Source organism: Gigantopelta aegis, chromosome 4, assembly GCF_016097555.1.
Source record: "Gigantopelta aegis isolate Gae_Host chromosome 4, Gae_host_genome, whole genome shotgun sequence".
Classification (NCBI taxonomy): Eukaryota; Metazoa; Mollusca; class Gastropoda; order Neomphalida; family Peltospiridae; genus Gigantopelta; species Gigantopelta aegis.
In genome coordinates this window covers 12,373,276-12,399,806 of record NC_054702.1, presented here as the reverse complement: position 1 = coordinate 12,399,806, position 26,531 = coordinate 12,373,276, and the positions used below count along the sequence as shown (strand labels likewise).

At 35.5% G+C, this 26,531-nt stretch overlaps 1 protein-coding gene across 1 annotated transcript in view; it reads left to right on the top strand.

The window, feature by feature from the left end:
* The window catches only part of LOC121369683 (E3 ubiquitin-protein ligase rnf213-alpha-like), a 136,238-nt gene that overhangs the window by 66,694 nt on the left and 43,013 nt on the right, over positions 1 to 26,531 (top strand). The window contains exons 35-46 of the mRNA XM_041494734.1: positions 1,167 to 1,362; positions 2,010 to 2,493; positions 3,071 to 3,221; positions 10,067 to 10,422; positions 10,609 to 10,781; positions 11,414 to 11,635; positions 12,659 to 12,858; positions 19,296 to 19,416; positions 20,517 to 20,617; positions 21,590 to 21,772; positions 24,529 to 24,561; positions 25,697 to 25,963. Of these exons, the coding sequence (XP_041350668.1) occupies positions 1,167 to 1,362; positions 2,010 to 2,493; positions 3,071 to 3,221; positions 10,067 to 10,422; positions 10,609 to 10,781; positions 11,414 to 11,635; positions 12,659 to 12,858; positions 19,296 to 19,416; positions 20,517 to 20,617; positions 21,590 to 21,772; positions 24,529 to 24,561; positions 25,697 to 25,963 (2,487 nt within the window). The remainder of the gene's footprint in view (positions 1 to 1,166; positions 1,363 to 2,009; positions 2,494 to 3,070; positions 3,222 to 10,066; positions 10,423 to 10,608; positions 10,782 to 11,413; positions 11,636 to 12,658; positions 12,859 to 19,295; positions 19,417 to 20,516; positions 20,618 to 21,589; positions 21,773 to 24,528; positions 24,562 to 25,696; positions 25,964 to 26,531) is intronic.

Below are 26,531 nucleotides of genomic sequence, written 5' to 3'. Positions count from 1 at the left end.
CAAAATGTTGATGATTGACTCCATTCAGAGCGTCCCAGGTCAACCACACAAGTCCAGGATCCATTCATCAAAACCCAGGGTCTATGAAATCAAGCTCAAATAGCGATTCAAATCTCTGCACAGTTACAGCAGGCTATTGGGGTACGAGTGATGGGTCAGACGATTAGAAATAGTTTACATACAGCTCATATGCATGCTTGGACATCACGTGTTGTACCATCTTTAACAAATAGCCACATGATAAACAGGCGCCAATGGTGTATACAGTGCAAAAACTAGAGGGATCATCAGTGGTCTTTTGTCTTGTTTTCTGACGAGACCAGATTCATTCTGGACTTCTTGGATAGGCATGGTCACATTTGGCGATGTCGAAATGAATGCCAAGCAAACGTCAACCTCAAGCCACATGACAGATTTGGTGATGTTGGATGGCATCACTATGACTGACAGAACACCACTCGATATTGTTCAAGTGAGGGTCACTGGTTAGTACTACCGGGATAACATACTGGCACAGATTGTTGTCCCGTTTGCTCACCATGCTGGTCAACAGTTTGTGTTTCAAGATGACAATGCTCAGGCCCACCGTGCACATATCGTAAATGACTATCAGTCCCCTACCAGTCTGTTTGTCTGCCCCTTATATAGTTTTCCAGATTTTTTTCATAATGTTTTGAGCTATTGAGCTGACATTTTGTGTATAGCTTTATCATGTACTGTTACAGATTGAGTTTGACTTTCATGGTGATTTACCCATTTTTGATAGAGTTATGGCCCTTGAACTTAGGAGATATGAACATTCTTTTTATCGGACCTTTTTGTTTTTTGTATTGCCTGAAGATATTGATATGGAATATTGTTTACAGTTTTATCATGTACTGTTACAGACCAAGTTTAACTTTCATGGTGCTTTACCCATTTTTCAAAGAGCTATGACCATTGAACTTAGGAGATACAAAAACAATTTGAGGCCGGTAGGGGACATATGTATTGCTTTATCATTACTCGCAAAATGCTTGTTTGATTGATTATGTCATGTTTTTAAATTAATTTATTCTGGTAGTTGTCACATTTACATCTATTCAATTGTAGATAATTATTTATGACTTTGGTAGTTTGGCTGTCAATATGACATCATTATTCTGAGTGACCAAATTTGTTTATAGAACCTTTGTTGAGAAGTCTGGCAGTGGATTGAAAGTCATGTTGATACAGTGTGGGTCTGGAGACAAGAACATGAGTTTGATAAAGAGTGCCCAATACTGTGTTGAGGATGAACTGCTTCATGATGACCGGGAGTTTGCTGTGTTTTTCATTGTCCAGCTGTCCAGTGTGGCTGGTGGATGTTTTACAGGATTTATGGTAGGTTCTTACACATTTATGGTATGTAGAATATTACACCCAGTGACCCAGTAAACATAAGTGATTGAAATGTTTTAAGTTCCAGAAATTTGACATTCTTCTTTATTGTTTTTATTTAAGCAGATCTGTACCTATTGGACATAGGCATATTTTGTTCATACTTTACTCTTTACTGCAACCACCAACAGAATATGATGATGGATAAAGTGAAGTCTTTTGACGTCACTCATGTGACATCACACGCATAGCTACATTACAAAATTGCTTATTTGACCTCTAGGTCATTGTACAATATGGCTGAAATAACAGAATAATAGCTTTTCCCCTCAATTTATTATGGTCTGCAGAATAAAGAAAATAACTAGTTAATGATATCGGATATCTGGTTTATCCTGTTCAGGTCAAATGAGAAATTCCGCTTGGTAGAACCTATCGGAATTTCCTATTTTTACCTTCACAGGATAAAGCAGATATCCGACGTCATTAACTAGTTATTCTCTATATAATTAAGAATGTAAAAGCAAATGAGCAAATGGAGGTATTTCATGTATATTTTTAATAGATTCAATCCATCCACTCATTCCCTGGAAATAGGAAGACAAATGTTAAGAGATTTTACATGTGTTAATTGTATATTGTTTTTGTAGGCTGGAAAGTGGCATTCTCTGCACATTGATGAGTTACGACCTGAAGGAAACCTTCCGTCAGTTCATCAGCTCCACAACAACACTCCTGCCAATGTGCTGCAAGGTCGAGCTCCCCGTGAAGAACCCACCAGAGTTACTCCTAATGATACACAAATAGGACCCTTAAACATGGACTCCCATCTTGCCAGAGAAGTCCAGCAACATGAGGAAATGGAATTGACAGAAAATATTGTTGATCAAGAAAATGAGGACAGTGCTGCAGTTGATTTGGACAATATTGTTCTTGAAGAGGTGCCTCAAGAGGAAGTAACTCCCATGGATGTTGAACAGCCTGATACAAGTCTGCCTGCTTACTTCCAAAATCTGATTCTAAGATGTATCCAGTCTGCTGCTGCACTGGTCAAAGATGATGTGCAGGATTCGAAGAGGTCCACAAAAAGAATCGAGATTCTGCTTCATTTTCTGGAAGACTCAAATTATAAAAGTAAGTCTCACTCCTACTTAATAATATGAGATTACAGGGGACAGTATTTCAAAATCTTAGGTAACCGGAAATCAGTTCACATGAGTTTTACTTAGGTAACTGATTGTTTGCTTACGTGAATATAGTTCTCGTAACCAATGAGTTAGGCCTACCTAATCCTAAAACACTTGAACTACGGTTCTGTGCTACATTGGTGGCTTAGATGTATTTAAAAACATAAACTGATTTTCGCTTTTATTACTGATATATGGTACTTTTTAATTTTAGAATGTAGTTGTTCACCACGTAACCGATTGGCAGTTCTCGTGATTTTACAGTTGCTTAACCGACACGCGAACAGAACAATGGTTCTCGTAAAATATTGTGCCCTGTGTTTGGAATAATTAAAGTTAGCAACTTGAATTTGATTTATGTGAATAAAACTAAAAACAGAAATTATATTCAGATTTAATGTTAATAATGAATAATGTACTCGACCAAATGTTTTTTTTCTAAATTCAGCATACATTTCAGCATACAGAAATATCTTGCACTGTTGTATTAAAACTGAATTATAGTCCTAATCTATTGCTTACAGGTGAAGAACTGTCATTTTTGGTGGGTCTAAGCAACATGATAATCAGATTGCTGGAAGAAAAAGAAGTTGAAGTAAGTGGACCTATAGCTGCTGGTTGGCTTGCTAAGGAAGCTGCTAAGCCAGATAATGTGAAAAAAGCTGGAACGTTCAGGTAGATATTCTAATTTTTGTTTTGTAAATGTATCTAAAGGGCATCAAACAAAGCATATAGATTAGTATAGTCTCTATATGCTTTGTTTGATGCCCTTTAGCCAATATATTTTTTCTGTTTGGGTGTTGTTGAGCATTATTCATTTAGTGTTTGTATATGATGCTAGATGAAATTTATCTTAATAGCTCAGATGGGTAGAGATTCAGTTATCCCCTCCCCCAAAAAAAACAAAGAGAGAGAGAACAAAAAAGATGTGTTATACCGGACTTCTACATTATTTATTTCAGTTAAATGTTACACTTTTTATTATTAAGTGACATTCTATTACCGTATTAGCAAATTGCCTAAATGTAGTCCACATAATTCTGTATTTGAAGTGTTAACACTGAAGTGCATCACACAGGCCTCTACATTTGCGACTGATTTGGTCACATATGCGACCTTTTTTTTTTAATTTGGTGACTGAAAGATTTATACGGTTGCTCCCATAGCGACCAAACCAAAGTTCATATAAACAGATCAAAAATAGTTGTTGTATACCACTAAACTTTGCATCGGTGAAATCCACTTCACCTTCAATTTTGCTGAGATAAAAATAATTACATCATCGATAATATGGTCACCTCGAAAACAGACAACAACCATGTTTTCGACGAATCATCGAAGTCAATTTTAACAAGTATATATTATCAGACTAAAATATATTTAACTAGTTATATTTTATTATAAAACATTTCTTGGTACACCTTATGAAACACTTTATTTAAAGGGAAAGTAAAAGTTTGTAACAAAACATTGCAATTGTATCAAGAACTTAAAAAAAAAGAAAAAAGTTGATCACGTGATTAACATAGACTGAGATCTCTGTCAACCTTTTTTTATGCAGCACACAAACACATCGTCAGCATAAAGTAGAAAACCAGTTAACTATCGGCGAATCCTGAAATATACAAAGATTCCTGAATGTATTACGATTTTGAGGCACTTTTTTTCTCTTTTCCATGTTAAATACTATTTAGAAATTAAATTAAATCAAATTTGTTACAAATAAAATGTGTTATTAATGCTTGAATTAAAAAGAAGAGGAAAATCATTTTTAAACTTGTATTTCTGCATAAATCACAGATTTATAACAGCATACATCAATGAATTTAAAGACTGTTTTGTGTTTCATATATAGGATTTTAGTTTTTAAACTTGTATTTCTGCATAAATCACAGATTTATAACAGCATACATCAATGAATTTAAAGACTGTTTTGTGTTTCATATATAGGATTTTAGTTTTGAAAAAAATCAGATTATTTACAATCAAGGTGTTATGATATAGACAATTACAGATACTAAAGTTGCCCAGTACATATATAAATTGGACAGTTATTTCTCTGATGCACTTAATGTTTTTTTAAGGTTCTTAAATATTTGCATAAATGGTTTATAAACACTCTCATATGCACACACAGATACACATACACACACATACATTCATACATACATACATTCATACATACATACATAAATACTATCGGTGTATAAACGTTGCTCGTAAGTTTGCTATTTGTTGCCTAAAAAAAATAGAAGTAGGTGCCATCTGGCTCCTGGACAGAAAAGTTTACTTAATGTAGAGGGCTGTCACATGATGTGAATCAATCAGTGGGTGTCAAAATATTTAATCACAAATATACCACAAAGAAAACACACAGATGCAACAATATTCAGAATGGTGCATTGGGGGATGAACTTCCATTCATCCTATAATGCCAAATACCAAATACAGTTCCAGTAGTGTTTGGAGTGTTTGATGTGTCGATCATTGGCTGGGGTGGTCATTACCGATCAGCCTGACCTTGATCTGTCTCATTTGCTTTCTGTGTTGTTGTAACACATCCTTGTATTGGCCCTGCAAACTCCCATATATCCCAAACAAAAATGCATGCTTGCGGCTAGGTTGTTGCAAGGTAGTTACAAGGTTGTTACAAGGTAGTACAAGCAATGCAAGCTATTTGCAAGCTAACATTTAGCTCGCGTAAGGTAGTCAGTATTTCTGCAAGCTTGCCGCATGCATGTTTTCATTTGTGAAAGCATGTGCAAGCTTGCTGCATGCATATCTTCAACTGTGCAAGCTTCCCGCAAGCATGTTTTCATTTTTATAAGCTTGCTGCATGTATAAGTCCAAATAATTTTCATGGTTATTTTTTTTTTAATTCATAACTTCTCATATGATTTATCAAATTCAGTGGGAATAGTGGCTAAACAACCAAACATATATGTTACATATTTAGATAGTATTTACAATAATAATTAAAACAAAATTAATATTAATACATACGAATGATAATACAATATGGTTAAAACAGAATCATCTTGTAATAATTGGATTTTCAATTGGCCCCATAAATAATAACATATGCATGGCCATGAGAGGATGACATGGGCCATGTTTGGTTGAAATTAGCCTGGTGGAATTTGAGAAGATGTTGAAAATGTCTGAGCCAATCAGAGGCCAGGGTGGCCATCTTGGATTTTGAATCAGCCACAAAAATAACAACACTTAGTAAGTCATGAGAGAATCATTTGGACTAAGTTTGATTGAAACCTGCTTGGTGGATCTTGAAAAGAAGCAAAAAAATTTCTCTTTCAATCAGAGGCCAGGGAAGCGATCTTGATTTTAAATCTGCCCGAAAAAATAACAAACTTGGTCAGGGCCATGGGAGGATCATTAGGAATACATATGGTTTAAATTTGTATGGTGGAACTTGAGTAAAAGTTAAAAATGTCTCAGTTATTCAGAGGCCAGGGCGGCCATCTTGGAATTTTTATTGGCCTGAAAAATAACAACACTTGGTCAGGTCTATAAGAGGATCATTTGGACCAAGTTTGGTTGAATCCTGCTTGGTGGAACAGTAGAAAAAAGAAAAAAAAGAAAAAACAAACAAATCACTACACCACAGTGTGGATCTCCAGATAGTGGAGGAATATAACCTAAAAGAAGAAGAAGAAGAAGAAGAATATAGGACCAGGAGCTTTTTAGCATATTAGTTTAGTCAAGACTATCCCACATAAATGGAACATGTCTGTCAGACAGGTAAGCTCATTTTGTAGCCTAAGTATCTGACAACATGTAGCACCTATTTTTTTGTTTTAACTGTTCATGTTTTTCACTTTAAAACCATTGTTGTGTTTTTTAAAGAATTATACAAGATGCAAGATGGCTGCCACTGATGCAAGCTTGTAGGTAGATCGTCGCAAGCTTGCAGGAAGCTTGTTGCAAGGTTGCGGGAAGCTCGTCGCAAGCGTGCGGGTAGCTTGTCGCAAGCTTGCGGGAAGCTCGTCGCAAGCTTGCAGCAAGGTTGTAAAAAGGTTCCAAATACTAGCTTAAACTGAATACGCTTGCGGGAAGCTCGTCGCAAGCTTGCGGGAAGCTCGTCGCAAGCTTGCGGCAAGGTTGCAACAAGCTTCCCGCAAGCTTGCGGCAAGGTTGCAACAAGCTTGCAACAAGCTTGCGGCAAGCTCGTCGCAAGCTTGCAACAAGCTTGCGGGAAGCTCGTCGCAAGCTTGCGACAAGGTTGCAAAAAGGTTCCAAATACTAGCTTAAACTGAATAAGCTTGCAGGAAGCTCGTCGCAAGGTTGCAAGAAGCTCGTCGCAAGCTTGCGGCAAGGTTGTAAAAAGGTTCCAAATACTAGCTCGAAACGCGGTAGTTACTACCTTGCCGCAAGGTTGTTACCAGCTATTTATTAAGCTTGCAATTTTTGTTTGGGTATTGGCCCTGCAAACTCCCATATATCCCAAACAAAAATGCATGCTTGCGGCTAGGTTGTCGCAAGGTAGTTACAAGGTTGTTACAAGGTAGTACAAGCAATGCAAGCTATTTGCAAGCTAACATTTAGCTTGCGTAAGGTAGTCAGTATTTCTGCAAGCTTGCCGCATGCATGTTTTCATTTGTGAAAGCATGCGCAAGCTTATTTTCAACTGTGCAAGCTTCCCGCAAGCATGTTTTCATTTTGCAAGATTGCTGCATGCATATCTTCGACTGTACAAGCTTCCTGCAAGCATGTTTTCATTTTGCAAGATTGCTGCATGTATATCTTCAACTGTGCAAGCTTCCCGCAAGCATGTTTTCATTTTTGCAAACTTGCTGCATGTATATCTTAACTGTGAAAGCATGTCTACACTTGTAGAAGCTTGCCCAAGGTTCCACACAAGAAAGGCTTAGTTTGTGTAGTTGCATTTGAACAGAAAAAGTCCAAATCATTTTCATGGGTTTTTTTTTTTATTATTCATAACTCGGTGAATAATTTATCAAATTCAATGGAAATAGTGGCTAAACAACCAAACATACATGTAACAGATTTAGATAGTATTTACAATAATAATTAAAACAAAATTAATATTAAAACATATGAATGATAATGCAATATGGTTAAAACAGGATCATCTTGTAATGATTGGATTTTCAATTGGCCCCCAAAATGGCCATGAGAGGATGACTTGGGCCATGTTTGGTTGAAATTAGTCTCGTGGAATTTGAGAAGATGTTGAAAATGTCTGAGCCAATCAGAGGCCAGGGTGGCCATCTTGGATTTTGAATCATCCCCCAAAATAGCAATACTTTGAGAGGATCTTTCAACCAAGTTTGGTTGAAACCTGGATGGTGGACCTTAAAAAGAAGTTTTAAAAATGTCTCAGTCAATTGGAGGCCAGGCCGGCCATCTTGGATTTTGAATTGGCCTGAAAAATAACAATACTTGGTCAAGGCCATGAGAGGATAATTTGGTATATATTTGGTTGAAATCTGCTTATACATGGACCATGAGAAGTCAAAAACAACTCAGTCAATCAAAGGCCAGATCGGCCATCTTGGATTTTGAACAACTCTCTTTGATTGAAATCTGCATGGCTGGTGGAACTTAAGAACTAAAAGGTCTAAGTTAATCAGAAGCCTGGGAGGCCATATTGGATTTTGAATCAGCCACAAAAATAACAACATTGAGAGAATCATTTGGACTAAATTTGATTGAAACCTGCCTGATGGACCTTGAGAAGAAGGAAAAAAATGTCTCTGTCAGTCAGAGCCCAGGGCAGCTATCTTGATTTTAAATCTGCCCGAAAAAAATAACAAACTTGGTCAGGGCCATGAGAGGATTATTAGGAATACATATGGTTGAAATTTGCATGATGAAACTTGAAAAAAAGTAAAAAATGTCTCAGTTATTCAGAGGCCAGGGTGGCCATCTTGGAATCGTTATTGGCCTATAAGTCGATCATTTGGACCAAATGTGGTTGAATCCTGCCTGGTGGAACAGGAGAAAAAAAGAAAACAAGAAGAAACAAACAAATGACTTTACACCACAGTGCGGATCTCCAGATAGTGGAGGAATTTAACCTAAAAGAAGAAGAAGAAGAATATAGGACCAGGAGCTTTTTAGCATATCAATTTAGTCAAGACTATCCCACATACATGGAACATGTCTATTATACAGGTAAACTAATTTTGTAGCTTAAGTATCTGACAACATGTAGCACCTATGTTTTTTGTTTTAACTGTTCATGTTTTTCACTTTAAAACCATTATTATTTTTTTAAAGAATTATACAAGATGCAAAATGGCTGCCGCTGATGATGGCGCAAGCTTGTAGGTAGATCATCGCAAGCTTGCGGGAAGCTCGTCGCAAGCATGCGGGAAGCTTGTCGCAAGCTTGCGGGAAGTTTGTCACAAGCATGAGGGAAGCTCATCGCAAGCTTGCGGGAAGCTCGTAGCAAGTGTGCAGGTAGCTCACTGCAAGCTTGCAGGAAGCTTGTCGCAAGGTTGTAAAAAGGTTCCAAATACTACCTTAAACTGAACAAGCTTGGTGGAACAAGCTTGCGGGAAGCTCATCGCAAGCATGCGGGAAGCTCATCGCAAGTTTGCAGGAAGCTCATCGCAAATGTGCGAGAAGTTTGTCACAAGCATGTGGGAAGCTCGTCGCAAGCTTGCGGCAAGCTTGTCGCAAGGTTGTAAAAAGGTTCCAAATACTAGCTTAAACTGAACGAGCTTGCGGGAAGCTCGTCGCAAGCTTGCAGGTAGCTCATCGCAAGCGTGCGAGAAGTGTGTCACAAGCATGTGGGAAGCTCGTAGCAAGCTTGCGGCAAGCTTGTAAAAAGGTTCCAAATACTAGCTTAAACTGAATGAGCTTGCGGGAAGCTCGTCGCAAGCGTGCAGGAAGCTTGTCACAAGCATGCGGTAAGCTCGTTGCAAGCGTGCGAAAAGCTTGCGAGATGCTAGTTGCAAGCATGTAAGAAACTAGTAAGAAGCTTGCTGCAAGCATGTAACAAGCTGGTTGCATGGTTGTCAAAAGGTTACAAATACTAGCTCGAAACGCGGTAGTTACTACCGTGTAAAAATATGCTTGTACAACCTTGTCGCAAGGTAGTTACCAGATAGTTACCAGCTATTTATTAAGCTGGCAGTTTTTGTTTGGGATATCAGGCAACATCACCCTGGCTGGCACCTGCTTAAAGGCATCCAGTAGCATTATGATGGCGTTCTTCTGTAAGATTTGGCACTGTAAGTTGTCGGGGAAATGTGAACAGGAGGCAACATTTGGCTGCGCATGTGTAATTTTCATGTTTTACATAAAGGTAGACTGGGTTGTGTTTTCCTACCAGGGTCAACCTTTTGGTAGTAATTTCATTCCAGGGAATAAATATTGTTTACTGTGTGTTTAATGAAATAATATGTTCATTTTTATTTTGTCATACATTCAAGTGATTCGTGAAAGTAACAGAACCCTTTTGGGAGAGTATATATCAGGTTTTTTTTGTGATGTTTGCTCTGTGTGTGTACCATTATTGATTCTCTCTATAGACGATCCTGGCTGCAGTGTCTTGAAAACAAGATAATTACAGTGTTAGCTGGAGTGGTGGCCTTCCTTGACACGAACAGGAATTTGGACATTATAAGAGAAATGCCGAATGATCACTGGGCTCACATTCTGTGGTTGAGGATTCTGCACAGTCCCTCTGCCTGTCAGCTCCACTACAAAGACTTGCTGTCCCCAGAAACTCACCAGGAGCTGGGTGAGATAATTCCATACAACACTGGAGTACACGGAATGCCTTTCACAGCAGAGCTGCCCTTCTCGTGGTTACTCCAACAGCTTATTGAAAATGCTCTCACTAATGCTGAATACAGTCATCTGCAAGAAAGTGAAGAGACCACTGGTGAGTCCATTAGCATTATTGTCAAAAACTATTAGAGCTTTAGCTCAACTGAATGCTTAATAAACATAAACACTTTTTTATTTTAATATACCTTGTCATATTGTGAAAATAGACATAAAATATTTTAATATTGCTACCCATAGTTAGATAGTGAATACATTGCACGTTTTTCTGTTTTATTTTCAGAGACAAATGCAGTATTGGCATTTGTGAGTCCCCTCATTCTTGAGACTTCTTATGGAAAGCTTTTGAATGCAGTTTCTGCAGAAATACGAAGTAACCAGAAAAATATTATCGTGGCCTATGTTAAAGATTTTGTGCACACAAAATATCTGTGTTCCAGTCAAGATAAACATCAGGTTTGTTGATTTTCATCTAGCATTTGCCTGAGGAACTTGAGTCATAGCAATTTGGTTGTAATTAAGAAACAAATATTTTGCTTACTCCCTACAATATTAATGCTGCAATTCCAAACAGCTCATTATTATGATGTTCTACATTAGAGTGACATTAAATGTATTATTGAAATTCAGCATGTTTATAAGAATAAATTAAGTGGATTTCTACAAAAAATCACTTGCTGCTAATCAGTAAGAGTAGCCCATTTGGTGATGGCAGTGAGTTTTCTCTCATTATCTGTGTGGTCCGTAACCATAAATCCAATGCCATAAATAAAACATTCTTTCCTTCCTTCATTCTTAATAACAATTGAACAAACTGTTTAAATTAGAAGTGGGTTCATACCGTGTTTCCTGATTTACTTATGTACATTTGTGGTCTCCAATTTCCCATTTTATTGGTTCTCTAAACATTATTCCAATAAAACAAAGTTTTCAATAGTACAACCAGTGGTCAGTGTCATCATTTGGGAAAAGACGGTTTGCTTAACCTCTAAGTATTCTTCATTTTATCACTTATTTTTATCTTGCAACAAAGTTTTTAATCTGTATGTTGTTATGAACTGACCATCTTTGTCTTTTTGATGACTTAGATTTTGTGTGAAGCCTTGGAAATCTCATCCAGACAAGTGAGGATGGACATAACAAGTTTGGACTTGATGCCAGCACTGGTTGCAGTACATTGTACTCACTCTCTTGTGATGGGCAGACTACAGGCCTTCCAGGACATTGAGCAGGTCTGGCCACAAGTGCTGGATGCTGTGTGTCAGATGAGGGAACAAGGACGACATGCTCTTATTCGTACTGAAGAACTGGTTGGTTTTTAGTACTAGAGTCCAAACTTTATTATTGGGAAAATAAAAGCATGTCCCTTGTGATTTGAGACATTTGATCTATTCTGTAAATATAATTTTACTTTTATAAAAACGTTTACCTGTTAGTTTTAATCAAGATGTTCAAATTTGCAAGAGCTTGTCATTTTTATGTATACATGTAAGTGACAAGTGAAATAAAGTGAACTGGTATTTGTTGATTAGATTAGTTTATTTTTCCTTTATCATGATTGTTATTTATATTACTTGATTTAGAAAATACTAATTCTACAAGGTGGTGTTTTTACCTGTGTTTCCATGATGATTTGGGACTGATTACCTTTTTGGTTTTGTGTTTGTGTTTTCTTGTAAACCGAGTGTTATTTGCTTTAACTTGGGCCGGGATGTAGCCCAGTGGTAAAGCGCTTGCTTTATGTGCGGATGGTTTGGGATTGATCCCCATCGGTGTGCCCATTGGGCTATTTCTCGTTCTAGCCAGCATACCACGACTGGTATATCAACGGTCGTGGTATGTGCTATCCTGCCTGTGGGATGGTGCATATAACAGATCTCATGCTACTAATGGAAAAATGTAGCGGGTTTGCTCTTTTAAGACTATATGTCAAAATTACCATGTTTGACATCCAATAGCCGATGATTAATACATCAATGTGCTCTAGTGGTGTCATTAAACAAAACAAAATTCTTTTTTTTAACTTTGCTTTAACTTGATTTAACATACATGCCATATTGATTGTATTTCCCCGTGTTGTTCGAGACACTGAATGTTTTGGATCTGTTTATCAATGATAATATGTTGAATTTGTTTATTTTTTGTAAAAATATGAGTGTTATTTATTTTGGAGTTGATTTAACAAACACACTGTACATATTATGTTATATGTCTTCCTATTTGTTCCAGACACAGCATGTTTTGGGCCTGATTCTTATTCTGGACTTTTTAACAGCATTATAATCTGAGTGTTATTTGTTTAACATGATTTATATTTCCTTATATTGTTCCAGACACTGGATGTTTTGAGTCTGATTCTGCTTCTGGAGCAGCTTGAACCACAGAAAGAACAACTGAATAAGGAAAAGGGAAGAGCAGAATGGCTGGAGAAAGTCAAAACATTTTCACCAGTGATTCAAAGAATTATTGACAATGTTGATAATGTGGACCTAGATCTTGGACCAGTGTCTTTGGAATACATACAAATAGCTAGGTAAAATAAAATTAATTTTGCATTAAGCTCAATTGTAATGTGTCATTTTATGATTCATTAGTCTAGATTAGATGTATGAAGACGTGTGTGGAAAAAATTTCAGAAGAATTTCAGCCTGCGTGACTTAAAATTTAACTGTTAACTTTTATGCTTGGATTGATGATTTCATTCACATTTTTTCATCAGTTTCTTCTCTCTTTTTTCTGGTCATAATTATTCTACTTTTGGGTGTTTCCTGCAATAAATACAAAACATGTCAAATCAGTTAGGGGCTATCCATAAAGTTTGTACACACAAAATCTGGGATATTTTACCCCCTCCGCCCATGTACATGTTTTGTTTGATTAGTAGCATCGTCACCCAGGTAAAGGCATACAATGATCTTCCATGCTGAAAAGTGCATCAGATACAATTAGGAATTTGGATTGTATACGTTTTACATCAATAATTTTGAGATATTCAAGAAGTAACAAGTTACGTTTATTTAAATGTTTTAAACAAACTTGATATTATAGATTGGGATTAAAAAGGCTCTCTCTCTCCCCCCCCCCCTCTCTCTCTCTCTCTCTCTCTCTCTCTCTCTCTCCCTCTCTCTCTCTCTCTCTCTCTCTCTCTCTCTCTCTCTCTCTCTCTCTCTCTCTCTCTCTCTCTCTCTCTCTCTCTCTCTCTCTCTCTCTCTCTCTCTCTCTCTCTCCCCCTCTCCCTCTCCCTCTCTCTCCCTCCTCCCTCTCCCCCTCTCTCTCTCTCTCTCTCTGTGTGTGTGTGTGAGTGTGCGTGTGTGTGTGTGTGTGTGTGTGTCTTTGGCACAAATGACATTGGCACTCAGGGTTATGCCAGTAAAATTGATGATGTTATTATATACAGGCATGGAGGAGTAACTCTGTAATGTCAGACTTTATTCACTTCAGTCTCTGCCACAAGAACTTGATCATTAATTGTGCATTCTTTGCCCTGGTTTGTATCACTTAAGACAAGAAATAGATTCCACAAGCGAACAAATATGTATAGGCCATTAACATCTCTGGCTATACAGATGGACAAAATAATTCATAGTAAATCAATACTGTGTGACGCTGACATATAGTCTGTCAGTGAACCCCTTGTACTCTCTTTATATGTAATGCTTGGACCCCACCCCCTTGGCATATGTACTTTATGGATGGTATCTTAGCCATATTTGTATTTTAAGATATATGCAGGAAAATTCATTTAGGTGTGTATATGGACATTAACGTCACCGTAATAACTAAGGCTTAATCCACGTTATGCAGACCCTACATCACACTCAATATACATGCTTCATACACCATGTATTCACCTGAAAATCAAGCACTGCCTAGTTTTGACCATAAGACTTCTACTTCTCAATTAATTCTACATTTACATTTTATGGATACAAAATTAATGCCCATGTATACAGAGGATATCGAAACAGATGAACAGTAACATCAATATTTAGTCCCGTCAAAGCTGACTCACACATTCATTCATCTTTCTCATCTATCACCCTCTGCCTATCATGCTCATTATCTTAATATAAAAAACTTTCCAATTTGTCCCACAATTTCAATCTGTTTTGACCCTTTCTGTCAGTTTCCTCCGACTCTGTCTTCTGAGCTTTCCACACTATCGCCTACCTGTCTCAATTTCCTCCACAGGTGCAGTCTCTGTATTTCCCTGCACCCATCTGGAATTTTCGTCCTCTGCCGCTAATAAAGCTGGTCTGACCCACGATACTAAATAACGACCACCAATAGATGGGGTGCATAGTAGGTGGTTAGATGTACCTATTAACAATGCCAGAAGTAACTACTGAACACTCCCCGAAATGGTCAGACTAATCCCACAGCTAAAAGCTAATAGGGAATGGCAGATGTGTGGCACAGATAGCCACAAGAGACAATGTCCAACATGTCGCGGTTGGAGAGACAAGGACTGGGATGTGGAGGTGAACAGCAAAAGAAGTTGAAAGATAGGAGTTGCCAGATTGGGAAGAAATGAGATGGAATTCAAAGAAGAGAAGGAAAGGGGACAGTGGGATAAAAAAACCCTAATAATAATATAAAAAACAACAACCCCAAAACAAAAACCATCAATATTTAATGTATTCAAAGGAAAAAGACAGAAACCACAAATATTCTTGAAAATGTATTGTATTTTTAACTATGGAATGATTGAATGAATGAATGAATGAATGAATGTTTAAGGACACCCCATCATGACAAAATCATCGGCTATTAATTTGGATTAACTATGGAGTTAAAATAACACTAATGTGCTAGTCATAACAAACCCCCTAACAGCTGGTAGCTTTGGCATTCTTTTCCCCAATCCCTTGTGCTATAACTCCTAAACTAATCCCTTTTTCAGATTCGGCTCTAAAACTAATGGGAGGATAAATATTCAATAGTGATTTTTAATTTTATTTGTTTTAAAGCACTAGCTGATCAGGCTTAGTAGATCAACATTTGTCACTAGTCTTACTTGAAAAAAAGTACTAGCCTCGGGAGTCAGTCTAGTGTATTTGGATGACTATAGAAACACATAATATATATATAGAGAGATCTGAATGACAAAACCATAACAAATGATCAGAGCCGTTTCTCTGCACAGTGTAAAGTTGAATGGCCATTTGGTGAAATAGTGATTGATTCCTTGAATCTCTATCTAGTGCCTCATCTATAGGACAACCACTCCCAATGAGATTCTTTACTGGAGAGTTCATCCCTCTTTTACTGCCACAAAGAGGACTGCCACTCCCAGACTAGTTTATTAAATCAAAACTAGCACCGTATAGAGCTCATTAGAATAAGTACAGCTGTGATGACATGCACTCATGAATCACTGTCATAACAGTGATGATATTAGGTGTTTGTGAAAGTTGAGCATATCCTTCCCCAGCAGTGGGACCTATCATGCTTAGCTTAGTAACTGGTTTAACGTGTCCATATACCACTAGGGTTTCGAACACGCTTATCCCGAGTCCAGCCTCCGATAGAATCGGGGGTCTGACTCGGGGGTCTGACTCGGGATAGGGATAACCTAACAAATACAGTCAATTTTGAAATTTTGAATATGAAACACCAAAAGTATAAAAAAGGGGGAAATTGGGGTTAATAAATTTTGACTGCGCCCTTAAAGAGAAATATTAACATTCCTAACCTATATCAGTTATTAATATAATATTATTTCCGCGCAAATTTAAATGGGCTGGTCTAAAATTAATAATACTCATTGAACAGTATTCATTAAGCCTATGAGAGGTTAGGAGGAAAGGCTATAAAGTTGGCACAAGTATACAAAACAAAATTAAATTAATTTTGAAAAAGGAGCTGCCGATCATATTCTAAACATTGGTGTGACCAGGTGAGGGTAAGGAGGGAGGGGAGTCCGGCCCTACACAAAACCTAAGACCAAACAGTGTACGCCTATGGCCCCAAAGGATGTCCTAACTCCCGGCATCCCATCCCCCCACCCCACCCCCCACCATGCCCAATCGCAGTTCAGTCCAATCCTGGCAGCCTAGTAGTTGTTTAAGAAGTGAGTAGAACTTCCTAAACCGGCGTCACTAGGAGAGTGATGCCAAAGGGTTATGGGTTTCATCGTTTGTGCCACTAGGAGAGTGACATAAAAGATCCAGCGATGGTTAATTTAGTGGGAAGGAGGAAGGCATTCGAAAGTTTTGCGGTCGAGCCCACCGGAAAGAGAGAGATGTTTCACAAAGAAATGGGCGACCCCTCAGTTGTCCTCTAAAATAACATGTTTAAGTCATTCAGAAGATGCTGCCATCACTTTAATCTATAAAACCTAGGGCAGTAGACGACGTAATATTAACCAAGCCACTACTAACGGCACAGACCAGACACCTGCCCTGTTAAATTACATTAGTTAATTTTTATTAAAAATATAAAATAATGATTAAAATATGGATAAAATACCAAACCAAAATTAAAAGACACATATATTTATAACATGCAATCCCCCCCCCCCCCCAACACCAAGCAATACACTTACACTCACACTTACATACAACAAACATATAACATATATATACACAGCTAAAAGAGATGCCCCCATCCAGCCACCATAAAAGTTTGGTAGAACTGGTAGAGACATATAATTTAATTTAAAAATAATAAATAAGTTAAATAATACATTAATAAAAAAATGTAGAGTTAAAATCGTTTACACACGAGACGTGCAGCCATTCGATAACTGTAGCGATTATACCCGTCATGAGTACTGCCACCACAGCTGTCAAGTCTGTCACTTCATCTAAAATGAGGAACGAATAATAAATATGGAAGAGTTTTACCAAACAGATGAACAAATATTCAAAGTTCAAAATATGGAATCTATTTGGTCAGTGATCATCTACTGGTGCATTGTATTTAGTAGTTATAGCCTCTAAATGCCTACCATGAAAAATGTGAATGTCCTTAGGAGTCCCTGGATATCATAACCATGATGGAACAACTTCTGTGCCAGAATGATATGGTATTGTTTTAAATCTGTATACAATGAGCCTCCCCTAAGGTATCTTAGAAGTTGTGATGTGTAGACACCAAAAGCTGAAGCAGGAGGTATATTGCTCTACATAAAGGGAAAATTTACTTTTGGAAGTTTGAAGTTATATCCCTTTTGGAGACCAGTGTTGCTTTGAATCTCTATGCATATATTGAGTTTCGAAACCGATATTACTTCCCCATTAGCATTTTTTTTAAATTTATTTAATAATACTATTTATTACATGACAGTGTAAGATATTACTCATATGTCATAACAATTACTCAATATCTAACTAGTGTAATTTGGCACATGCAGACTGGTGCAGTAGTTTTGTTTTATTTGAATGATGTCGGTATTCGAATGACATCATTTTACATCTCCCTGCAATAAAATAAACTGGGTGTATGACGTGTCCTTTTTAAGAGTGCAAAATTGCAGTTTAGAGATTATTAACGTATCTAATCTTGTTCGTACCAACTAGTGTAATTTAAAAGTGTACCATTAAGAAATATGGCCATGAATTGAAATTGCAATAAGATAGGCTGTTATATTTTGACTTTTTGTGTACAAAGCCAAAACGATGTTGCGTCAAGTGTATCTCGTCAAACTGCTACTCTTTTTTTTTTTACGGCCCTTTGTACAAAATGTCAGCATCACATCTAGTCGATCCAATTCACTCAGCTCAATCTTTGCTAGTCCAATCATCAATTCAGTCATTATTGTTAATTTAAACACCTCATTAACAGTCAGTTACTGACAGTTAATGTAAGCTTCACACCAAATTCTAAACTGTACTTTGTTGAGGTATCATTTCTCATTGTAATGTCATTTCAGTTTACATGTAATGTAGATCACTTGCTGACCCAGTTAGTAGAAAAATAACGTGTAGTAAGTCTCGACATCAGATCTGCTGACTTTTGCATTGTGGCTTGTTTGCAGTTGGTTTGTAACAAATGAAATACTAAACGAGCTTGCCTGTCATACCATGTTTATGAAACTTGTGAATTGTTCACTCATTTCACAAACATGGTATGACAGGCAAGCTCGTTTAGTATTCTATATGTAATTTTATTTGTTAAAAGTGCTCTAATACTGTAAAATACTTTATTTTCGCGAGAATATATTTTCGCGAATTCCCATCACTCCCCCAATAAAAAAAGTACCGATTCTGATGTTAATAATTTTGACGTTTATTGTTTGCAAAATACTGTAAGCTTACACAAGGTGCTTAGGCTACCCCGTGCTCTTTTTTGTAATCCTCAAACGTGTTATAAAAACCAAACCCGAAAACAAAACTGAATTTGAAGGCGAAATGCTAGCGCAAGTTTGATTTAAGCATTATTTATTACTGTCAAAATACTCATTCAGTACGGTTTATGACTGACCAAAATTAACAGGCAAATAATACCTTTAGCCCAATATGAACTACGCTACAGCATTCAAGCCCAACGTGGATTTTGTTCACTTCCAAATTTTAACATCCTGTGATGTTTACTTCCGGTTTTTTTTAAACACGTGTTTATTGCTTTCATCGCCAGCACTTATGAATGAAAACCATACAAAACTTCATATTGTGTATTATCATGCAATATACTGTGTTTACTTTGATATTGTGTCTTGATATAAAGTTATAAGTGTCACGTTGTTACTACTACAGTCCCATGCAGCAGAAACTAATGAAGTCTCGGATCTGATTGAACGAGACTGCATTTATTTATTTATTTATTTTTAATGTCCAGTTTTTGTCAGTCTTTAATTTCGCGTGGAATTTGTTTTCACAAATTTTATTCAAACGCGAAAATAAAGTATTTTACAGAAATCGGAAATATGTTCATTTTAAAATTATGATTTTGCTTTTTGTGTCTATTATGTATATGCTAGTAATCTTGGATAAATGTATATTTTTGGCTGTTATATTTCTATCTCAGATGTTTGTGGACAAGAGTGATAACTATGAAGCTGTTTTTGGAGAGTTTCTCAGCCAAGGGATCTAAAGAGAATAAGAAAATATCTGAAAACTTTATTGCACGATGCATGCCTCTTTGGAAGGTACTTGTAGATATTATGATCAAGATGAATTTAAATCAATTTTTTATATGAAGTTTGAGTAGGTGGATAAAGTTGATTGAACAAAAATCAATTAGTCAGTACATTGCATCATTTCAAAATATAAGTACCAGTACAAATGAGAATATAAAATGCATCTATTTCTAACACTGATTATAGAATAAGCTTACGAGCTATTATGAAGAGAACATTAAAAAAAATAATGTTAAAAACAATTTCTTTGATTCAGAGTAATAAAATTCTAATGAATGTTTAATTTTGTAAATTAGTACACATAAAGAATTACTACATAAGTGGCCATTAGATACCATTTATCATAAGAGTTGTATCTAATGAACTACAGTGTGCTTGGATACTTTTTAAACAAGATAAATGGTATCTAACTGACATGAATGTAGTATTCTATTTCGGATTGTAGCTTGTCGGATATTCCAGTAATCGGTTAGTAGACAGTTGATTGCTGTTGAAGTGCATTGATATTAACATATATTATATATTTATTTTACAGCTGGGTGCAAAATTAATATTTTACAGATATAACTAATGTCATTTTATTGAGAATTTAATTATTGAATAGTTCACAAATAAGATGTTGTACATCAGATGTCAGACCGTCATATTTCACTTGCTCCAGGCATCTGGGAATGGTATTTTTTAATCCTTGCTTTACCAACTAAATTGTTCTACGGGCCTTGCACTTACAGGGAACTTGTATGTCATAGGGCAGTCAGTTTCAGATTAACATCACAGGGCAATCAATTTTGATCATGCTTTTTTCATTGGATGGTATATGGCTGTGGCAACTGGGTCATCGCCTGAGAGCAAAAACATTTTGTATTTAAATCAATATCACACGTGTGTGTTATCAGAGTGTGTTATCATAAATAATGAATTATGCTCTCACAACGGTTGTATAAGAAATGATTTTCTCATGCACCAAACAAAATGTAGCAATCAACATAACTGTGAATATTTGCCAAGTTCAAAGAACCTCCAGTTAGCAGCAGATCGACACCTGCTAATTAACTAATTAATATATCACATTCAGATAATCGGCTTTCATTTTGTGATCTGTGTTATAGTTGCTGGGAGCAAAGGCAGACCTGAAGACAATTACATCATTGGACAAGGTTGAAGTATTTCTAAAAAGTGTCAACATGGGTGTTTTCAAAAAGGTGTCTGAGTAAGTTTTATTCTATCAGATATATTTGATTGATTCATTGTGGGGGTTTTTTAAATACATATATTACTCAACATTCTCTAGGGATATTTGGAAAAATGTGTCAAGTAAAGCAACTGCATTTATTGTATTTGATGGATGACATATTTAACTGTAGTCATGCATTACTGTGGTGATGTATGGAACATCCAAACCACATAGTCTCATTGATCACTTTACTCAAATTTGTAAAGAGAAAGACATTTTGCATATAATGTATACTTAAAAAAATAGTTGTGATACAAACATGGCTTAAATAATTAAATTTAACTTTGAGACTATTGGATTAATTGTTGACAAACAACTCATTGAGGGTATACATTTAAAACTTTTACAGATTTTCACTGGAAAAGTTTATAAATATATAAAATAATGGTCATATGTGATATTGTTGGGGTGAGAGTTGGCTTTTCTTTTTTTGTTTTATTGTTATCAGCAAGGAATATTTATCAAAAGAAGTTAACATGATGTTTTCAAAGCATGTACATGTAATATATTTTTCAATTTGTGATGTATTGAAAAGGGATTAGTTTAATTTGTGGTATATTCCAAAGAAATATTCTTTAGATCACAAACTACCAGACTAAGTGTATTTGCTAGGTTTGTTAAGAAATTATTTTATTTTATTTTACTTTCATGAAATTGCATTTACCAATTGTTTATGTGCTTTCGATGAAATGCACCAAGATTTATTTATTAAATGGTCTTAGGTACTGGGAGTGTGGGGCTGGTAGGCTGTGCCCCCATGTGAGACCCAAAACATTTACTTTTTTATGTTTTACTAAATTTTTAAAATGTTTGTGCCCCCACTATAGTGTATGCCTTCCCCCCTTCCCCAATTTCACATATTGTTCTTACGAATTTTAATGAATATTTATTATATCTTAAATTTACCTTTATTTATTTTGTATACAATATATATTCTTTATTTTACAGAAAACTGGGATCTTGTTCTCACTGTGAAAGTCCATTTCAAGCCCCTCCCATTATGTTGCCATGTAAGGACAAGATTTGCAATAAATGTTACAATGACTTGCAGGCTCTTGATCATCAGTGCTGTCCAAAGTGTCATCAAGATATACCAGCCAATTTTAATGATCAGAAAACACCAGCAGAGAAGTAAGTATTGTAGTTTATAGATAGTGTGAACATACATGAACTGCAAATGAAAGTTCAGGGCTTCTAGATTATGGTAGCCCCACTCCCATGGCTAGTGATATTCAATGTTGGGCTAGTAAATAACTATTATTCCCATGCCAATGGCTAGTGAATGTTTTGGTGTCAAATGTTGCAGTTAAGTCTATTTTGTAAATATAAATATCCTGACCCCACCCCAATCTCCAATGTTAGTGGTTTTAAGCTCTATCTCCCTCTTTAGGTAACATATCTGATTAGTACTATTATTTATCAAAATTGTATTAACTTAAAAGTAAAGTAGGGCTAGTGAATTTTTAATTATGGCTAGTAACTGTTTTAAATCACTGATCCCATGGCTAGTGGTTTTAAAAAAAATTCTAGAAGCCCTGAAGTTGTGTGCTTCAGTTATTTTGTATGAAACTTTTTAAATTGGTCTTATTTATTTATATTTTTTATTATTATTTATTTATTTGTTTAGTTTGTTTGTTTATTGTTTATTTATTTGCTTATACATGATGTAAGTGTTGTGCTCTCCAATTTGTTATATGAGTTGATCCGTTACTAGAATTCTTGTTGAAATAGTTTTTATACTTGAGATGCTGTTTGACTTAGGCTAGTTAAAAAGTTGTGTTTGCATTATAATGCATGTCAATCACATCTTGCTAGTGTTGTTAATGACCATTGTTAACAGAAAAGTTTGAGTAGTATATTTCAGCAGCATACTATTGTTATTTTATTTTTCATAAAAGTGTTATATAATATGGCTGTCTTAATTGTTTGTTATGTTTCTTATTTCAGAAATATATCATAATATTAGTGTTACATAAGGTTTGTTATGTTCTTGATTCAGAGATATGTCAGCAGAACATCAGTTACATACAATGGTTTTTCTTAATGGTTTGTTATGTTTTTGATTTGATAAAATATCAGTGTTACCGGTACTTAACCTTCTGAATACTGCAAGCAAGATATCTCACTGTACAGTGTATTCCCCAATTTATATTTCCTGCCGTTTTGCACATTGCATTGACCAGAAATAATAATACAATAACAAACATGGAATAGATTAATCAAGTTGAGTATTTTCCCTTAACAACAATGACGAAACATCGCGGTCATTTGAGGAATTAATTGCTGATTGTGACATCTACATTGATGATGATAAATTTGATCGTTTTACCAACAACAAAATTAATAAAATATTGGGATATGAATCCTAATTCATTTCCAAAAACAGTTGTGGTGAGCAAAACACAATGGTTGGGAACAATGGCCATAAATACTGGACATCTAAACCCAATTGTACATAAATAAGCATGGCAAGCTATACCTATATTTTTTTGTATAATTTTAAACCAAATTAAATTATCTAAAATATCAAAAAAATTAGAAGAAAAACTTTAAAATATTACTTTCATTTACACATATTAACATTATTTTATATATTTATTAAAAAAAATAAGTCAAAATATGTGAATAAAAGTTATAAATTTGTATCCACTCAACATGTTTTTATCAAAAGTAATCCAGTAGTTAGAAGGTTAAAGTGGTTGTTTTATACATAGAGGATTCGTCACGAGTATTTTTTAATATGGAAAATATCAACCGAGTCTATGTTAATCGGTATTTGTCAAGGCTCTGTCGATTAACTAGATGAGGTTGATATTTTACATATTAAAAAACACGAGTAGCGAATTCTATTTATCCTATAAGACTTCTAAAATAACATTTTAATTTTTTTTTTAGTAAATCACCGTACTAAAGTCACCGCCATCGATAATATGACGTAATCACGATTAGCACAGATTAGTTTGACGTCACGCATTTTAAACAAATGTTTGAAAACGTTACACTCAGGTACACGGGTCTGGTTGGCTTGTAAGCAAATGACCCATCCACAGCAACACGTTACCTTGAGACCTTGCAAATTTGCATACCATTATTAACCAGGTTAATAAAGTAAATCATCACATGGGTTTATGACATGGATATCATGGGTAAGTTATAGGATAAAGAGAGGTTATTACCAGAGTGTTTTTCGGTATCGTCAATATCATATATTAGGAATAAAATTGTATTATGCGAGCCTCTGGCAAGCATAATACATTATTTTTATTCCTAATATATGATATTGACGATACCGAAATACACGAGGGTAATAATCTCTTTATCATATAATCTCAAGCTTAATACAACGTGTTTTTGTAAACTGTACACTCAACTTTAATTCCAGTCCGCCATTACTAGATATTCAAATGGCGTAAGAATATGTGGCGCGGTGTATTTTTGAATGGAAATGACGTCAAACTCAAATGACGTCATTTTGGATGCCCTTACATCAAAATAAAGTTATGCCTAACGTTTTTTGCTTTCAGTGTCAAATTCCCATTAAAATGTTTTTATTTGATGACTATGAATGCATACGTCAATCATGGAGTGTCACCCAAGTACGTTTGCTTAAATGTCAATAAACCTAGTGCCGAGACCTCGACTAATTTACATCTAATTTGCAAAGTTATCAAATTCTTAAAGTATGTGATCTGAAAAATGTCACATACTTTGATTGCACTGAAAATGTAAGATATTATATGATAAATGTAGGTATCCTCTTGTTTTTGACTTCAGAGATATATCAACAGAACATTAGTGTTACACATAAGGTGGTTGTCTTAATGATTATTTGTGTTTCTAATTTCAGAAAGTGACTGTTTAATGATTTCTTCTGTTTCTGATTTCAGAAATATATCAACAGAACATCTATGTTACACAAGGTGACTGTCTTAATAGAGGATACCAAACACGTGCCGGTAACAGGTCATACAGGCATCATGAGTGAAAGCAAGTGATGTGTGGTCAAAAACACATAAGTTGTAATATAAATGGTCTCTTTCAGGAATTAGTAAAGTATTATATTTATTACAATGTTCCACATTATCTATGGGATGCAATTTCTTTTCCAAACGGATTCTACTAACATGATGTTGCTTATATAAATGTTATCATTTATTTACTTGTTTGTCATAATGTGATATATAGAAATGTTTTTACACTGTGATTTCTCTCACTGCAATGTAATATTGTTTGTTTTCTGATTTCAGAGAGATATCAGCCAAACATCATTGTTACATAAGATGTTTGTCTTAATGGTTTTTTGTTTTCTGATTTCAGAGATATATCAGCCAAACATCAGTGTTACATAAGATGTTTGTCTTAATGGTTTTTGTTTGTCTGATTTCAGAGATATATCAGCAGAACATCAGTGTTACATAAGATGGTTGTCTTAATGGTTTTGTGATATATCAGCAGAACATCAGTGTTACATAAGATGGTTGTCTTAATGGTTTTTGTGTTTCTGATTTCAGTGATATATCAGCAGAACATCAGTGTTACATAAGATGGTTGTCTTAATGGTTTTGTGATATATCAGCAGAACATCAGTGTTACATAAGATGGTTGTCTTAATGGTTTTTGTGTTTCTGATTTCAGTGATATATCAGCAGAACATCAGTGTTACATAAGATGGTTGTCTTAATTGTTTTTGTGTTTCTGATTTCAGAGATATATCAGCAGAACATCAGTGTTACATAAGATGGTTGTCTTAATGGTTTTTGTGTTTCTGATTTCAGAGATATATCAGCAGAACATCAGTGTTACATAAGATGTTTGTCTTAATGGTTTTTGTGTTTCTGATTTCAGTGATATATCAGCAGAACATCAGTGTTACATAAGATGTTTGTCTTAATGGTTTTTGTGTTTCTGATTTCAGTGATATATCAGCAGAACATCAGTGTTACATAAGATGGTTGTCTTAATGGTTTTTGTGTTTCTGATTTCAGTGATATATCAACAGAACATCAGTGTTACATAAGATGGTTGTCTTAATGGTTTTTGTGTTTCTGATTTCAGTGATATATCAGCAGAACATCAGTTATTCCAGCGGTGTTGTAACACCTTCCTCATGTCAGTTGTTTCTAATCTCTGCTTCGGAGGAAATACGGCACCTGAGGATGCTGTCATTGAAAGGATCCTGACTTACATCACAAGGAAGACGTCATCACAAGGACTCGGTGCCTCAGAAAGACTACAGACAAAGCAGATGACAGTGTTTGATGATCTGGTTGATCCCACTCCAGTGGTGAGATCGTTTCTGCTGAAGCTGCTCATTCACAAGAGGTAGGCTTGCATTAGAGTCATTATCCAAAATAAAGTAAATCTTGGTACATCAGTTCTTATAGTTTAGTGAAACAGGTTGTTCTGGTATATTCAAGGTAATTTTTAACAGCTTTTGTGATAATGTAAGACATTTCCTATATTTAAAGCTTTTATGTCAGTTATTACACATACACATCTAAAAAATATATAAGAGTTATCATTAAAGGGACATTCCCGAGTTTGTTGCATTGTAAGATGTTTCCAACTAATAAAATATTTCTACAATTAAACTTACATAGATATATTTTATTGTTTAGAATATCAGTGTCTGTATGTTCAATGTGTTTCTGGTCATCTTAATATTTGTAAGAAGCCCCAACTGGATTTTGTCTTTTTTTAGGAAATAAAATGAAATTTAACCTAGTACAAATATTAGAACGATCAGAAACACGTTTAATATACAGCCACTAATATTTTATGCAGAAAAATATATTTGATATGTAATTAGTCATCAAAAAGTCTCTGTAAGTCGATAACATCTTAAAAATTGCAGAAAACTCGGGAATGTCCCTATAATATGTTTTAGTAT